Raw genomic sequence first — 19,275 nt, forward strand, 5'->3', positions numbered from 1 at the left:
TCTTAAATGCAAAGTCCCAATTACCTCAACCGTGAAATGGGGCTGACAGTACAATCTAGCTTCGAAGTTTGCAGACAAACATTTTTTATGTAGGCTTACAGTATGCTGACATTATTCTAAGGGACTTGATAAATACATAATTGTACACAAACACATATGCATATATAACATTTACTGAGATCGAGCACTATGTGCCAGGCACATAATGCCTCAAAATAAACCTATAAGGCAGGTGGCCCATTTTCACTTTGCTTTTTAGAGCTGTACCTGTGGCATATGGAGATTCCCAGGCTAGGTGTCGAATTGGAACTGCAGCTGCTGGCCTACGTCACAGTCACAGCAACACAGGATCCAAGCCATGTCTGTGACCCACATCACAGCTCACAACAACACCACCAGATCCTTAATCCACTGAGTGAGGCCAGGGATTGAACCCGCATCCTCATGGATACTAGTTGGGTGTTTAACCCCCTTAGCCACAAAGGGAACTCCAGGTGGTCTGATTTTACAGATGAGAAAACCAAAGCTTCAGGAAGCCCATTCACTGACACTCAGCTCTAAGTAGCAGAGAAAAGATTTGAATCCACATCGCTCTGAGTCCAGAGTCTGTACCACTACTTGTTGCACTGTATTAGTGAGTGCCCTCCAAGCAAGTGGGGATAGATGCCAGGCACGAGTGCATCCAGAGTGGGGAAGCAGGTGCAAAGCCAGAGTCCAAGGAGACTGGAAGGAGTGGGAGGGGCATATGAGTGTGGGCTGCCCTTGTGGGGATTCTGGTGGTGACATGAAGGGGGAAATTTAATAACTTGCACATTTCCTCTGGTTCCTGTTCAGGGTGAAAGAAGAGGCACACATGGACATCACTGGATGTCAGGAGCTAGAAGCCAGACATAATGTCTATGTCACATAGTCTCTGTGTATCTAGAAGTACACAGACCACTGTGAGTACCCAATGGAGGGGCTGAGGACTGCATTTCAAAGAGCAAGGAAGAGCCTGCTCTAGAGAGATGGGAAAAGGATCATCAGGCCAAGGAAACACCAGATACAGAAGAATTGAGAAGTTCAGATTTGCACAAGGACTGACAGGCGGTTGGAGGGGCAGAGGGCATCACCAGCTTCTAAGCAGGACGTAAGGAATCCTAGGTGCTTAGGCTAAAGAAGGCTTTGGGACGAGTATCCTAGAGGGTCTGGAGTGTCACGTTAAAGAGCTCTGACTTGAGGCTGTGGGCTGTGGAGAGCCCTTTGGCCAAAGGGGAGACTCGGTTGGGGCTTATGAAGGGACCTGTGGGGTTTGTAGGCAAGAACTTGCAGAGAAGGAAAGACGAAGAGCACAGAAAACAGGAGAACACTCATGTGGGATAGAACAAGGAACTGAGGGCACGAGCGAACCATAATTTGGCTTGGAGAACAGGAAATATAATTCTCTGCCATGAGAAAAACTATGATGAGAAGTCAAAGTGATGCTGCCACCCACTAGATGCTGAGAATGGATTTATGATGGTGGTGGGGAAAACGGTAGCTAATATGTATTGGACATTGTGCTGAATGTTTTATGCCTCATGTTACTTAATCCTTACAACCATCCCATGAGGTAGATATAACATTATTACCCCATTTACAGATGGGGGAGTTGGGGTGTCAGGTTAATACACCAAAGGTCAAAAAGCCCATAACAGGCAAAGCCAGAGATGAGCACATAAAAGCTGGAAAAAAGAAGAAGATGTCAGGAATGGGTACCACCAAGTCACACGACAAGAAATCGGGTGGAGATTAAAAAGCTGAAGACTCAAAGATCCATATTGGGTTGTGATGATCACTATACAGCTATAAATGTAATAAAATCCATCAAGTAATTTTTAAAAAGATATAGTATTTTAAAAATGAAATATAACATTATAAATCAACTATACTTCACTTAATAAAGAAAATCTTAAAAAATTAAGAATTAAAAAAGCTGAAGACTCAAATATGAAAAAGAATCTGTATATGTATAACTGGTCAACTTTGCTCGGTGAAAATTAACACAACATTAGAAATGAACTACCCTTCAATAAAATTTTTAAAAAAAACATTGAAGACTGGCGAGTATGGCGGGTACAGCTTTGGGTATGGAGAACCCGAAGAACTGGGGTTTTCTAAACCTGGAGACGGAAGGAGAATAACAGGTGGAAGCTCAGTAAAGCATTTCAATGATTAGGAGTTCAATCACTTAACGGTGTCCTTCATCCTGGGCGGATGACAACGGAAATGACTTTGGACAGAGAGAAAACTGTGAATTCTAATAGAAATAAAAGCATCCCCAGCCTGCATGAGGCCTGGAGAAGTCAGAGTAATTTATTCCCGGCCTCAGGCAGAATTATCATAAACCACCCAAGATAGATACATTTTCCCTATGTTAAATGATTTTCAGAAAAGGAAGGCTTTCCATAATTTTCCCTCGTAACTCACTGTTGTGTTTAATAATTTCACTGTCAAGAAGCTATTTCTCATACTATATCTAACCCATGATGCTCCAGGTTCAAATCCATGTCCACATTCATTTCATCAGGTCACAGGCAGCTGCTTCTGTCCACCTCGAACCATAATCACAAATATGGCCTGACTTCCCCTCTAAACTAAACACAGTCTCTTTGATTTTTAAACATGGTTAGTTGGCTTTGGTAAAACTGTCTTTCATACCCAGTGCCTCTTGCTTGTCATAAAACAGCCAGGCTAAATGCGATAGGAGTATTTCTGTATGAAAACAAGTCCCATTTCTGTATCGCACAGTGAGAGTGTGACATGAAAGAGAAATATTAGGTTTCAGCTACACCTACTTAGTATGGGAGCAAACTGGCACTCTGGAGAGAATATTAAAAAGTATACCATATTCTCATATAAAATATAGCACCCATGCTTATTTTTCTGACATTTAAAAATAGTATTTCATACAGTAATGGAAGAGGTAAAAAGACATACATGTTCCACATATCATGGAACAAAATGAACTACTGCAAACACTGAATTTCCACAATCTCTGCTGCGAAACATTCCTAGAGAAAGAACTGGCGACACCTGGGAGTTAATAGGTACACTGTCATAAGCATACATCCAACTCCTAAGTAAGGCTCTTGGCTCAGTTGTGAATTAAGTAATCTTGATTGGCTCATATTACTTTATTAAAGTGTTGCTAGCACTATCTTGTGTATATAATGAATTGCAATAGTAATGTTTCCTTCGATCCAATTCAAGTGAATGCTACTTACCAAGGCAAATAAAGCATCATATAAACCAACTCTTAAAATCCTTGTCAATAATATTTATTATGGTAGGTATAATGTTTCCTTTGGACATGCATACTATGAGGTCTCATTACTCTAAAAGCTGGCTCAGCCAGAAATCTACAAGCTCAGATCTCTATGAGTTGGCACTTTGATAATTCACTCACACAATGATTACTGATGGTCAATGATGACCTTGAGAATTTCTAAGAGTGGTCAGAACAGAATAGAGGAAGGGTGTAAAAAAATTCATTAAGGCTTCAGGAAAGGATATAAGCGAGACTTAAATGGCAACATGAATTAGAAGGTTCAAGATCCAGAAAACTGGGCAACACGTTCCTGGCAGAAGGAATCATGTGAACAAAACGCAGCAGTGTGCCAGGGCACGGTGGGCTGAGGTCTATCACAGTGAGATGACCCATCTGGAACACTCAGACTATGTATTCCTTCTCAGACTGTGACAGGACATGATATTTCAATATTGTCAACATTTCACGCCTTTGCGGCAAAATATTAAGCCAGAAGCGTGTTTCTCTGCATTTCTAACTTTAAAGGCTTGTCAGTAGAATGATGTTCTGGATGTTCAAACCTGTTAAATAAGTTAATCTTAAAGTGAAAGGAGGGAGATCATTTCTTTTGTACTAAACCAGGCTATCCTCAGAGGCCACCTGGAAAATTCATCACACGTTATTTGTAGCCTCTTAGAGATACGAATGCTAAAAATTATCCTGCATTTATGTACATTTTATTTGGGCATGATTTTTAATTTAATTTCTCACAAAACCATTGAATATGAGGGAAGACAGAAAATGATAAGAATTCATTACCAAAGGGTCACTGGCTTAACTTAGTCAATAATCACACTAAATATTACATGGGCTAGCAATGATTTATCCAGCAGACATGCATCACTCAATCAACTACAAGTTCTGGAGAAAAGAGTACAACAGGTTTCCTTCTTTCTTTCCTTTTTTTTTTGCTTTTTAGGGCCTCACCTGCAGCATATGGAGCTTCCCAGACTAGGGGGAGAACTAGAGCTATAGCTGCCAGCCTACGCCAGAGCCACAGCAACGTAGGATCCGAACCGCATCTGCGACCTACACCACAGCTCACGGCAACGCCGGATCCTTAACCCACTGAGCGAGGCCAGGGAACGAATCCACAACCTCATGGTTCCTAGTTGGATTCATGTCGGCTGTGCCACAATGGGAACTCTTACAACAGTTTCTTAATGACAAGTCACCTTAGAATAGTATTCTGGAGATGTTATTATTTGGAGACAAACTCTATGTGACACTGTGCACTTTTAAGATTACAAACAAATTCAAATACAGATTTCGGTTGGCTTACTTCTCTATCAAGTCCGGCGGCCACTGTGATAATGTCACCAGTCTCATTGTTGATTGTAAACATGTTGGGCGAGGGGGTGCTTGGAGCCTGGGACAGGATTCTGTACCTCAACATCCCATTGAGGGCGTTTGGATCGTCAGCATCAATAGCAGTGACCGTCATCACATATGTTCCTAGACACAGTATACATGGAAAATGAATGGTCACCCTTCACGTCAGGGTCTTTAAACAGACGGCGTATTTACCTGTTCCATCAATCTGCATTTCACTGTTTCAAAACAAACGATCATTCAAACTTGACGAAAAACACTACCGAGAAGAACAGTACTCACTTCAAAAAATATAAAACATGGTTTAGATGCTTGAAAGGAAAATTGTTAAAAAATTTTTGTATATATAAAGAGTCAACGTTTCCACATACTTTGAAGACAAATTCCCCATATGATTCAAAGAAAGCATCACTTTAGACCTCATTTATAGAAAATGCAAATAATAGGTAATGGAAATGCCACTGGAAACAAATTTTATGGCCACCGATACATGCCCTCCGCCATATTAGTGGTGAGATGCATGAACACCTAAAAAGAAATGCTGAGCATAATTCCCCCCCATTTCTAAAAGAAAGCTGGGTGAGTAAGGACACACACTCCATTTACTGAGGTCATGAGGAAGCATTCTGGGCATGACTGTTTTGGAACACCGAATAGGGGTTTGGCATTGTGGTCCATTATTTCCTAAGTGACTAAAAGAACACTGTAACAAACTCCGGGACTTCAATTTATTAGCTCTTGTGGAAAGGAAGTCTACAACAGCATGAAGATCGAATACATTCAAAGGAGATAGGCTGTGTAATTTCGAGGCAGGGAGAAAAGTAGTTACTATTTAAGATGGTTCATTCTCTGGGATCTTTGTAAGAACCGGATTATAAAGTGTTCCATCTCCAGCCTACCTTCTTCATGCACACCCTAAACTCACTTCTACCTGAGTGCCTTTACAATGGCTGTTCCTTCCACAGGGTACATCCCCCCCCCCCCCCCAGAATTAACTAAGGCTTGTTCACATAATTCAGAGCCTGTCCCTCTAAATAAGACACCCTATTTATGGGCCAACTTTGATTATTTTTTCCCCAAAAAACTGTCTTGCACATTTGCTTGTTTATTTGCCTTTTATTTTTATCCTCTACTAGACTTTAAGCTCCAACAGGGCACAATGAGCTTGTCCCTGCTGTATCCAGGGTCAGAACAGTACCCTGGCACACAGCGCATGCTCTGTACACATTTGTTGAATGAATGAATGATTACAAAAAAGAAGTTTTGGACTCTTGAACCAAGATGGTGCTTAAGGGATTGCACTTTAGTTTCACTCAAAACTCATGACATTATCAAATGGTGCCTAGAAGGATGTTTTCAAAATTAGAGAACCACGGCAGGAAATCGACTCACGAAATGCCTTTACTTCTGATCATTGAGAGTCATTTATTTATGGGAGGCCTTGATGGGAATTTATGGTCAAATGCATAATAAATATATCCATAAAAGTGCTTGGCCATTTTTGTGAAACAACACTTTTTAATAAAGTTAGAAAAAAAAATAGACCAAAAAAGACAGTGAATGGGTTTAAAAAAACCAAGACAACTTCCCCAGACAAAAAAAGCACAATGTTTATTTATCTTTAGAATATGCGTAGAAGCCTTTTGTTTTACTAAGGATATGTTTAACGGGACTCGATTTTTAAAAGGCTGATGACTGCCACTCTGAAATGTGACTCAAGATGGAGCCACAGATGGTTGAACTTCCTCCACAGGCCCTGTTGTCTCACCCCAGCTGCCCCACCCCCACCTCTGCTCTTCTGAGGAGACAGACAAGGGTATTCGGACCAGGAAAAGTGCCAGTTTAAGGCATAGCTGGTTATATCTGCAAATTGGCTTATGCACAAACTTCTATAGATGACGAAAGGAATATAGAACATAAGCTAAATGTCAAGGGTTTCTTAAAAACAATATTAAAATATAATTAATTGTCTCTCCTAACACCAAATCGTCTCAGGAAAGCTGGTGAAATGTTTCCTTTTGCCATCTCTATGCCAACTGATTTTCTTGTCCATGAGTTTTTCCAACTCAATAGGCCTTTCTGGCCTCGCTATTCTCCTGTGACTGAAGTTTATAGGGTTTTCGGTACAAGAATCTAAAACCTTAGTCAAACATCACTTCACAATGGCGAGAGGCGTTTTGGCAACTGCTGTTTCTAGGCTGGGTCACTTTCCATGACATTAGTTTAAATACAAGGGCTGCAGGGGACAAGGGTCACCCTAAAAGTCAACATGTAGTGTAGCCAGGAAACAGCACTAAGTTGTCACCAAGCCCCCTCTCCGCTGTTAGTTTTGACTCACTGCCTGGCCCCAGGAGCACCAAGTGTTTTAAGACTCCCCAATTGTTTTAGGTGCTGCTATGACTAATAAAATCTGCACTTTAGGAACAGAAAGGATCATACAGATGTTATAGTAAGAGAATCAGATACTATAGCATATATTTTTTCAAAGGTGGAAAAAGTTACAGTGGGCCCTAAAGGGATATTTTTTCTGTTTTCTCTCTGAAATCCAATTTTCCTTAAGTTTCCCCTTTTCCCTAAAAGCGGTAGGAATGAAAGATAACGCTCACACGATTTCTCCTTATTTTGCTATATAAGCAAATACATACAATAGTGCTGGGTTACACTGCACGTTCTCAAGCAATCTCCAAATTATGATCTTCAAACTTACCAGGCTTGGATCCCTCGGGAACCGTGCCATTCCACACCTGGTGTAGGAACTCAGGTCTGTTATCATTCATGTCAATAACGTTGATGACGATGTCAATGGGGTTTTCCACTTGATTCCCATTAATATCCACGGCATGTGCCCTCAACTGCAAAGGTAATTAGAAAACAAAACCATTTAACAGATTTATGTCTCAAGGGAAAAGATAAAATACACCCTAACCATCCTACCAAAACGGCACATATGGACCACAAAAGTTCCACATCCCATCAAAATTAAAGTTAGCCAAATTCTATATAATTAGGGGAGAATTAGCAGAAAATGTTTCTGCCTGCTATTGGCCAGGCTTCCTGCTCAGAGCTCTATGGATTTTAACTCAATCTATATACAAAAGAGTTAGGTAGAACTCATCTGTATTTGAAGGCAAGGCAACTGAGCTATAGAAAAGCTAAGTCACTTTATTCTATTGACAGAACCCCTATCCAAAGCCAGTTCTGTCCAGCTCTTAAATCCTTTCACTAAGTCTACCTAAATGAGCCAGGGTAATTAAAAATGTGCTACTTGGACAGAGTAGTCACAGACATCAAGAGAACAAGAGAGAAGATGAGCATCTAGAAAGAATTAAGTGTGCACAAGAAATTCTGACTTTTTTATTGTAAAAGTCTTTTGTAAATATTAAAAGTACATCAGATAGTTGTTCCTCTCCCAAGGTTGAGTTCTCAGTATTAAAGGTATCCTAGAAAAGGCAAAAAGACAAAAAATAAAAATAAAAATAAAAACAAAAAAATAAAAAAATAAAGGTATCCTGCTACATTTCATCTTTGTCTTCCTTTTTGAACAAACATAATCACTCGGCTACTCTTGGCAAAATATCTTCAAAATCTTTTCATCCCTGACATAGAAAATCATTTCAATCTTTTCAAAAGCTGTGTAGTGTTCCATTGAATTGTTTCTTTTTAAATGAAATGCTTCTGAGGTTTTCCTGTTGAGTATGATGCTGGTTGCTGGTGGATATGCTTTATCAATTTAAAGAGGCATCAACATATCTTTTTTTTTTTTTATTTAGAGGATAACACATGAAACAATGTAAATTTTATTACACTGGCCTTTTCTTCAATACCTATGAAAAAAATCTCTTTTTCCCTGGACTTAATATATTTCATTACATTAATAGATTCTTAACACTGAACCATCTTTGCCATTCTACAATTAATTCTATTTTGTTATAGACATCACTTGCTTATGTGAAAGTAGTAAGAATCGGGAGAGAAAGAATTTACCCCAACATTGACCTGAAAATATTTATTTCCTGAGTGTTAACCATACAAATTCAGACCGTGAGAATCTGTACAAAAGAGATATTTAGAATTTTCTGTATTGATATCTGTATTCATAAATTAGAGACTACTAGTCTAATTGGGGGCTGGTCTATTGTGTGCTACCTTTATTATATTTCTGTATTAATGTGATGTTGTTTTTGTGAGAGGCTTGGAAGTTTTTACTTCCTTCTTTATGTTTTTTCTTTTTCTTTTTTTTCCCACTAGGGGATGAATCGGAGCTGCAGCTACTGGCCTCTGCAGCAGCCGCAGCAACTCAGGATCTGAGCTGCATCTGCCACCTACACCACAGCTCAAGTCAATGCCAGATCTTTAACCCACTGAGCGAGGCCAGGCATCGAACCCACAACCTCATGGATCCTAGTTGGGTTTGTCAACCACTGAGCCACTAAGGGAACACTCTTCTTTATGTTTTAGAACAATACACAAAGCATTAGAATCCCATGTTCCTTAAGGATTTTAAGAGTTGGTTGATAAAACAATTAAGGTCTTTGAAAGGAATGATTTGAATGATAATAAGGATTTAAAACATTTTTAGTTTTTCATACGCTTATTTGCTTATTATAGTCAGGGAAGTCTTGCTCTATCACATACAAATATTTCAATAACTTTCAAAACTTTATAATGATTTTATTTTATCATTGTTTTTTAGCCATGCCTGTGGCACGCAGAAGTTCCTGGGTCAAGAATCAAACCAGCTCCATGGCAATAACAATGCCAGATCCTTAGCTGCTACGCCAGAGAACTCCTTAAAACTTTAGTAATTTTAGAAGTCTATACAAATGCAAAAATTCCGCAAATATATTAATGGGAAAAATGAGTCTAAAAACACACGTGCATAGGTGGATTAAAAAGTTTATAATGACTAAATACAGATGATAAATCAATGGGGAACACTAATTCAATATATGGTGTTGGAACAAAAGGTATAGACATAAAGGAAAAACACAATGGATCTATATCCCTTTCTTCTTTTACGAAAATAAACTCCACAGAGTTTAAACATTTAGATGCAAAAAAAATTAAAGAAAACAAATAAAAGGAGGGAGATTAGTACCTTGGAGTAGGAAAGAATTTTATAACACCTCAGGAAAGTCAATACATGATAAAATTAAGATGACAGCAACAAATATTACAATGCAAAAACTGTAAGTTATTAATAGGTTGAAAATGATAAACAAAGCTTAAAAAAAAGCAAAAGGGGAAATATATGACAGATCATGTATTAACATCTCTAGTAGATAAAAGGTTCTTAATAATGGTTAGAGAAAAAAGACAAAACAATTTCTCTCCCAACTTCAACATACGACAGAAGTAGGGAGTTTAATTGGATATTCAACATATGCAACTTAAAACATCAAGATACATTTTTCACAAATAGTACCATCAATAAATACATAATGCCAGGAATTGATAATAGAGTGGAAAGAAGCTACCATATAGTGGGCAAGCAGTGCAACATAATGCTACTATTCTAGAACAACTTCACTATATTTATCAAAATGATTCCAACTTTAGGAATTTAGTCCAAGGATATAATGGGAAAAGGTACAGAAAGATGCCCATCGCCACATTATTTATAGTTTTAAAATACAACAAAAGAATTAAATTGTTCAAATATCCATCAATGGGTAATTACATAAAATTATGTTAGGGCAATCAAAAATGATATGAATAAATAATGATTTACTGACATGGAAAGATGTTAAAACTTATGATTGCTAAATGACAAAAGCTGGTTTCAGAGAACGGTCCCAATTTCAAAAGAATACATTTATGAATCTATGCCCAGGGAAACATTTTACAGATATCACCAAAAATTTTTTTTTGTCTTTTTTTTTTTGCTATTTCTTTGGGCCGCTCCCGCGGCATATGGAGGTTCCCAGGCTAGGGGTGTAATCGGAGCTGTAGCCACTGGCCTCCGCCAGAGCCACAGCAACGCAGGATCCGAGCCGCGTCTGCAACCTACACCACAGCTCACGGCAACGCTGGATCGTTAACCCACTGAGCAGGGGCAGGGACCGAACCCGCAACCTCATGGTTCCTAGTCGGATTCGTTAACCACTGCGCCACGACGGGAACTCCCCAAATTTTTTTTTTTTTAAAGAAAATGGTTAATTTTACACATCGGGATTGCACATCTTTTTTACTTTCTTATTTATACTATATTAGTTGAAAAATTTTATTTCTGTATTGTTTGAAAAGTTTTTATAATGTGCATGTATTCTTTTCTAAGAGAAAATGATACTTTCATTAAAAGTTTTAGTTACTCATGTAGAAACTAGAGAATAAAGATCAATTTAGATTTCTATATTAAACACATGAAAAAATTGTTGAAATCCTATTTCAGAAAAATGTGCAAGCGTGGCTAGAAAAAAAGCAAAAAAAAATGCCTTCTGTAATATTTATGTATTTATTCATTCATTCATTTATTTATTTTTAGAGCCGCACAAACGACATATGCAAGTTCCCAGGCTAGGGGTCATAGCAGAGCTGCAGATGCCAGCTTATGCCACAGCCACAGCTGCACCGGCTCACAGCAACACCAGATCCTTAACCCAGTGTGTGGGGCCTCAGGGATACTAGTTAGGTTCATTACTGCTGAGCCACAATGGGAACTCCTGGAACTTATATTTTAACATTAGGTAATTCTTAAGTTTTAAAATACTCAATAAAATATAATTTTAAAATTGATAAAATCTATTTCAAATACATACATATATTAAAAATATGGACATATAGCTATATACAAAAGCTGTTATAACTCAGTAAGAAGATAAAGGACATAAAAAAATTATAAAAATTAACATAAAAAATATAAATGGATAATATATCTAAGAAAAGATTGCTCACATTGGCAGACTGATGAAACTAAGTATTGTCAGGGTTATGTAGAAAAGGAAAATCTCAATTTTCAATAGGCACATCAAACTGGCACATCTTTCTGGAGGTAATATGACCAATAAATAACAACATAAAAATGTAATATCCATTTCCTAAGACTATCTTTAATGGTAATACTACCAGCATAAGCAGATAAAGTGACAAATATATAAATCTACTAATAAGAAACTACTTATTAAAATTATAATTTACACACTCAGTGGAATATTATACAGCTATTAAAATATGATCTCCATATAGTTTATCTGAAACAGTTTTGACCCTTTTCATATCAATTTGTTCTTGTAAGTTCTTAGTCACATATCTGAAGGCAAGAATCAGCATGTATGGAGTAATATCATTTTAGGCAATTTTATTTTTTTCTTTGGCATTGTTTGTTTTTTAGCATGAGCTTTCATGAATTTTGTGAAAACAATAAAATTATTAAAGTAAAGTGAAACGGCTACAAGTACATTTCTGGTACTCTCAGTATCAAAGCTTTAAGATGGATATGAGAGGCAAATGTTAAACCTTCCACATATTTGAAGGAGTATTAATACAAAGGATTATCAGCTGGTTGAAATCTTACATGAAATCGGGCTATCAGCTCGCGGTCCAGAGGCTTGGTCACGGACAGCTGACCTGAGATGGGGTTGATAATGAAGATACCAGTTGGAGGCTGGTCAGCTCCTGGCCCAGTTACGCTGTACCGCAGAGAAAGGTTTTTATCTCTATCGGACCTGATCTGAGGATGAAGAAGACAATCACGTTAAACATGGGACTAAATGAGCTTATTATCAACAATAGGGCATGCCACACCTCATGGGCCTTTTCCAGTTACAAATACACCATGTCTTTCCAGAAAACCCTTGAAGATCTCCCAGTCCTACTCCTTGTCCTTGGTTCTTGGTGATGGGCTTCAAAAAGAGATGTCACCTATCCCCAGAAAGACTGGGGACAATGTGAACATCTAAAACAACACTCACCAGGAACAGTGCAAAAGTCAAAATTAAGGAGAATCAGTTTTTAAAGTCTATCCTGGGAATGTGAAGGTGACAATATTTAACCCAGTAAGAAGTGTCTAATTTAATGAAGATAAAAATTGTTTATTTTTTGCATCTCTTAGGATAAGAAATAATTGCCCTAGTAATAACACACGAGCCTCACCTGGAAATCTAAGATATGGTTGAGCCCGGAAGTCAGATTTCTATACTTGCATTGTATTAATGTTATTCATGGCAACCAAAGCTTCCCGTATTGTTTTAAGGTGGTACTTCTTACCCCACCTTAATAAACAAAGCATACAAGAATCATATATTTCCATTACTCTCAAAAAATATACCTATTATAGGCTCACTGCTTTCTCCTCCAAATACAACATTTCCCAGAAAGATTAAATTTATAGATGAGGATCATAAGAACAGGCTACAGAAAGGAAGAAGGAAGGACAGTACAGAGAAAGGGCCAATTGAACAATATTGTTTGGAGGTAATAATACAAGATATTTGTGTATTAGGTAAATACCTTTAATCCAGTAATAAAATCTTTTTTTTTTCCCCTTTTTTGGCCACCCTACACCATATGGAGTTCTCAGGCCAGGGATCAGATAGGAGCTGCAATTGCGACCTATGCCACAGATGCAGCAACACTGGGTCCTTGACCTACTGTGCTGGACCGAGGATCAGACGTGCTTCTCACCTCATCCAAGACGCCACCCACCCTGTTGCAGGGTGGAACTTTTTTTTTTTTTAGTTATGGAAAAACTCTTTTCTCACTCTTCATTAAAATGGAAAAGCAGAACACACCCTGATTTGGGAGGCTACATGTTTCACTGTTAAGCTGAATTATAACGTGCATTACTATGGAATATACAACACAGATAAATGATTTATTTAAAAAATATAGCTTTCAGTAAGTATATATTGGAATACTAAATTAATCACATACAGAAACATTTACTTTCTAATCAATGGGAATGCAGTGACTTTGTCTTATTTTCCTTTTGTAATAAATAAGAGGTTGCTAATTTTACTAAACAAGCAGAAATTATCTGTCATTTTTTTTTCCTCTGAGTCTGAGGATATGCATTTAGAATAACTGAAAAAAAAAAAAAATCTTACTCTTCAGATTTGAAAGCCTGTGTTTTTGCACAGCGCCAGGGAATCTGTTAATGGTATCAGAGGTCATTTTTTATTTCTTTAAAAAACTCTCAAATGCACTTGGTGTTGGCATTTTTAGCAATGATTGCCCCTTTATTTTTTTCTTTGGCCCAAAAGCTACCTGAAGAGGGCAAAGATCATCAGGGGGAGCACAGCTTTCAGACGGGGAAGCTAAGGTGTGTAGGAAAGGGTATGGCCTGGGCGCGAATGCATCTTGGAGTCAGGGTGTGTGTATTCAGACACTGAACAAACTTTGTCCCTCCTGGCGTAAAGGACCAACTCACAGAGAGCTCTATCTATAAATAATCTGAGATAATGAAAGAATAGAGAAGAGGCTCTTGACAACACTATAGACATTTCATCAATATAAAAACATACATAGACACACTCACACACATATATATATACTCTAGTACATATACGTTGTAAGTTCCACCTTGTGAAAAAAGAAACAAAAGCACTTCTAACATACACTTGACACACACCGTGGAGACCAATGAAACCGTGCCATCCTACCCTGACAAGCTCTTGAGGAAAAGGCCCTCTGGAGTTTTCTGGCAAGTTGATTGGAGGGATAACCCAGTCTCTCTTCTGCCTTTGTAGGTAGCCACTGTGCTTGGTCACTTGTCTTGGGAACACTATTTCTTCAATTTCTCGTGATTCCTTTGCATTAAAATACAAGAAGACATTCCTGAGTAACTAGGAAAACGTTTTCTAGAAGTACATCACTATCGATGGAGACCTGAAAGTGTACGAATCACATTTTACTATAACCAAATAAATAAATAAATAGGTCTGGAGGCCCTTTCCTCGTCCCCTTCTTAAAAGAAGAGAAAACATCATAAAATTTCACATTACACTCTTCACTGAAAAATTGAATTCCAAACAATTTATTATGTAGCACAGCTGTGTAAACCATCTGCAGTTTCTATAAACCATCTTAGATAGTACTTAATATTGAGCAAAATGTAATAGTACCCTTTTATACATTTCTCATTAGTTTAAACCACAGTTCAGGTAATGTGCCACTGTACATTAAATTTAGATCTTGATGTGCTAAAATATAATTTGAATTCCAAGAGAAGTTTAATACATACTGCTAAGGAATGTCTCAAATATTTATGACCCTATTAAATCCCCCAGAATTAATGCTGTAATTATTCTAAACCTATGTCAGCTGTGATGGATGCTGTAGATGACCCACTTTGCACATAGGGTATTAATCTCTGCTGGATGTCAACATTTTCTTCTCTTTCTCCCTATATCTGTAGACATTTTAGCTCTTAGCCCTTGCTGCTTCAGTGCAAATAGCCAAGCTAGTTTTGTTGGAACACAGTGAATCATCATCAACAACAAAAGCATCTTTTCAGTCAATTAGTTACCAGTTCCTTACTTTACATACCCAAGTGACACGATTCCCCCTAGTAGTTAACAGAAGAACAAATTACGTCTCACATAATGAAAGTCCAACACTGGTATAAGAGAAAAAAATATCTTTTCTTCTAATATTTATTCGTATCTGATTAGGATTGTGTATATCACATTTACAAGTAAATACCAGATATGTGCATTCCCATCTCTCACAGGACAACACATATACAAAATGTAATTAGTGGCCAGAGTTCATAACATCATGGACTTCAGATTATACGAGAGGAGCACTTCCTCATTACTGTCTCAAATTAACTCAAAGAAACTAATAATATTGTCATAGTTTTGCTGAAAAAGTTATTGTATCAATTTTAAAATTCTTAAAATAGTGGCTTACAAGAAATAAATGCTCAAGAAATGTTGAATTGAATTGAACTTTATTCTACTAGAAATATATCTTATTTATTTTATCCTGGCTTATAGCAGCTTCCACCAGAGGGAGTGTATTATTCCTAAAAGTCATGTCAGTAGTATAAATAATTCACACTCTCCAATTTGATTATTAAGGGACAAGACAAAAACTGAGCACTCCTTGACAGAAATGCTTTCCTGTCACTACTGTAAATTTGTACTTCCCATCTAATAAATTTGGCTGGTGACACCTTTCAAACAATTGTTTATTTTGTGGTTAAATTTAACAGCTTGGAAAGCTTCTAAGAAATTTAAAACAAACAACTACTTCTACTTTAAATTTAGTTATAAATCTCAAAGTATAAACAAACCTTTCAAATCTCAAAGTATAAACAACCCTTTCAAGCACAGTTTCAGACTGTAGAAAATACATTCAGTCTAAGTATCTTATAAGATTAAAAACACCACAAATACTATTGCAACAAGTGAAGGTGCATAAAAATTCAAATACTGGCTACCCATTAATGTGATGCAGAGTGTGTACTTAATTTAAACTGTATAAATCTGATTTTCAAACATAAGTCCATCCAAAGCCATATTTGAATACTCTACCTTCATGGAATCCTCAGGTAAGGTTGGCTTGAGGCTCAATTTTACTGCTACTTGCCATTTTTCCTGAGTCTCTTTGTCTTGAGCATATATCAGGAACTTTGAGTGCTCAGAGGACAGGGGAAAACTTCTCACAGCATACACCATGCCGTCTTCATCTACCTTAAAATCTTCTGGTTCGCTGCTTTCATATTGTACTTTTCTTTTCCCATTGCAGTTGCTGAACTTCACTGTAAAAAATAAAAATATATGAGCAATTCCATTCCAAAGGCAAAAACAACCAAAAAAAACCCTCATCCAAATCTATATGCTGATCAGGTTAAATGTAAAATGTAGTAGCACAACACACAAAAATTTTATTTTTACATTACTAAAGGAATTTTCATTTTTAAAAATGTTATAATTTTATTTATTTATTTATTTTTTATTTTCCCACTGTACAGCAAGGGGGTCAGGTTATCCTTACATGTATACATTACAATTACATTTTTCCCCCAGCCTTTCTTCTGTTGCAACATGAGTATCTAGACAAAGTTCTCAATGCTACTCAGCAGGATCTCCTTGTAAATCTATTCTAAATTGTATCTGATAAGCCCAAGCTCCCGATCCCTCCCACTCCCTCCCCCTCCCATCAGGCAGCCACAAGTCTCTTCTCCAAGGCCATGATTTTCTTTTCTAAGGAGATGTTCATTTGTGCTGGATATTAAATTCCAGTTATAAGTGATATCATATGGTATTTATCTTTGTCTTTCTGGCTCATTTCACTCAGTATGAGATTCTCTAGCTCCATCCATGTTGCTGCAAATGGCATGAGGTCATTCTTTTTTATGGCTGAGTAGTATTCCATTGTGTATATATACCACCTCTTCCGAATCCAATCATCTGTCGATGGACATTTGGGTTGTTTCCATGTCTTGGCTATTGTGAATAGTGCTAAGATGAACATGCGGGTGCACGTGTCTCTTTTAAGTAGAGTTTTGTCCGGATAGATGCCCAAGAGTGGGATTGCGGGGTCATATGGAAGTTCTATGTATAGATTTCTAAGGTATCTCCAAACTGTTCTCCATAGTGGCTGTACCAGTTTCCATTCCCACCAACAGTGTAGGAGGGTTCCCTTTTCTCCACACCCCCTCCAGCACTTGTTATTTGTGGATTTATTAATGATGGCCATTCTGACTGGTGTGAGGTGATATCTCATGGTAGTTTTGATTTGCATTTCTCTTATATAAAAATGTTATAATTTTTTTTAACGGTTATTACAAAGTATTGGCTACACTCCCCGTGTTGTACAACACATGCCTTAGCCTATCTCACACACAATAGTTTTTTTGTTGTGGTTCTGTTTTTTGCTTTTTGGGGCCGTACCTGTGGCATATGGAAGGTCCCAGGCTAGAGGTTGAATAAGAGCTGTAGCCACTGGCCTACACTACAGCCACAGTAACATCAGATCCGAGCCACACCTCCAACCTACACCAGAGCTCATGGCAATGCCAGATCCTTAAACCACTGAGTGAAGTCAGAGATTGAACCCGCATGTTCATGGATACTAGATGGGTTCATAACCCATTGAGCCACAACGGGAGCTCCCACCCAAGAGTTTTTACTTCCCATCCCCTCACTCCTATGTTGCTCCCCACCCCCCTACAGGTAACCACTAGTTTGTTCTCTATACCTGTGAGTCCGCTTCTTTTTTATTATGTTCACTAGTTTGTTGTATTTTTTAGATTCCACTCTAAGTAATATCATAGAGTATTTATCTTTCTCTGTCTGATTTATTTCACTTAGCCTAGTGCCCTCCATGTCCATCCAAGTTGCTACAAGTGGCAAAATTTCCTTCTTTTTATGGCTGAGTATAGTAGTATCGTGTTATACCACTCAGTCATAAAAAGAAGGAAAATTTTATGTATTCCGTTGTGTGTGTGTGTGTGTGTGTGTAGATATGGTATATATACACATATACCATATCTTCTTCATTCATTTATCTGTTGATAGACTCTTAGGTTGCTTCCATACCTTGGCAATTGTAAATAATGCTGCTAAGAACACTGGGGTATATATATCCTTCTGAATTAATGTTTTTGTTTATACACACACACACACACACATATATACACACACACACACATATATATACACACACACATACATCCAGGAGTGGAATTGCTAAAGCATATCGTAGTTCTATTTTAGGAATTTTCATACTAGAGAATGTCATACCGTGGTTCTGAGTTGTTCCTTCTCTTTCCTTGCACAAGCCTCTGGATTCTGGGCCTTTAGAGATACCTTCCCCACCCCCTCATCCCCCCCCATGTATCTCAGAGATTCTTCTTGCACTCCTCACACACTCTCTCTCTTTTTTTTTTTTTTTTCCTTTGTCTTTCTAGGACTGTACCTGCGGCATATGGAGGTTCCCAGGCTAGGGGTCCAACTGGAGTGGTAGCCGCAGGACTACGCCACAGCCATAGCAACGCCAGATCCAAGCTGCGTCTGCAACCTAAACCACAGCTCACAGCAACACCAGATCTTTAATCCACTGAGCAAGGCCAGGGATCGAACTCGGGTCCTCATGGATGCTAGTCGGGTTCATTAATCACTGAGCTGCGATGGTAACTCCCCCACATTCTTATTCCTCCTATAGGTCCCAGCTCTAGACTCACTGAGGGTAAGAATAAGCCCCTTGTTCTCAGTCTTTGTTTAGCAATCTGCACTCTATTACCATAGTTGGAAAGCCATGTCTGACACGCACTGTGAGAGTATTTGGGGCAAATTTTCTTAGCTATCTTGTATACCCTGCACATTTCCTGGCATGTAGTCTTAACATAAATTTTGGAATAAATGTTTAAAGGAAGAAAGCGATGACACATATTAAGAGAGAAAGCCCACTGTGCTCTAGAATTACAAAACTTTATGGTAAGTAAAATTCCAATTCTCAGTAGAATTAGAACTTACAATAGTTCAATGAAGCAATGGTAATTCTATAAATTTCCAAACAAATGAAAATAAAGGAACATCTCAAAATAAACTATGTCTTAAGAGTAAAGGATCGAAAAGATTTCAGTATCTTAATTATTTCCATCTTACGTATAAGGACTTAAAAGCTGAAAAAAAAATTAATGCTTTTTTACTGGCAATGGAAATCAA

General features: G+C 37.8%; 1 protein-coding gene across 1 annotated transcript in view; it reads right to left on the bottom strand.

Annotated features, from left to right (window-relative positions):
• The window catches only part of CDH2 (cadherin 2), a 235,457-nt gene that overhangs the window by 49,810 nt on the left and 166,372 nt on the right, over positions 1-19,275 (bottom strand). The window contains exons 3-7 of the mRNA XM_047794018.1: positions 16,138-16,364; positions 14,260-14,406; positions 12,174-12,329; positions 7,368-7,512; positions 4,611-4,783 (exon numbers count right to left, since the gene is read on the bottom strand). Coding sequence (XP_047649974.1) covers positions 4,611-4,783; positions 7,368-7,512; positions 12,174-12,329; positions 14,260-14,406; positions 16,138-16,364 — 848 coding nt within the window. The remainder of the gene's footprint in view (positions 1-4,610; positions 4,784-7,367; positions 7,513-12,173; positions 12,330-14,259; positions 14,407-16,137; positions 16,365-19,275) is intronic.

This window comes from Phacochoerus africanus, chromosome 8 (genome assembly GCF_016906955.1).
Source record: "Phacochoerus africanus isolate WHEZ1 chromosome 8, ROS_Pafr_v1, whole genome shotgun sequence".
Taxonomy (NCBI): domain Eukaryota; kingdom Metazoa; phylum Chordata; class Mammalia; order Artiodactyla; family Suidae; genus Phacochoerus; species Phacochoerus africanus.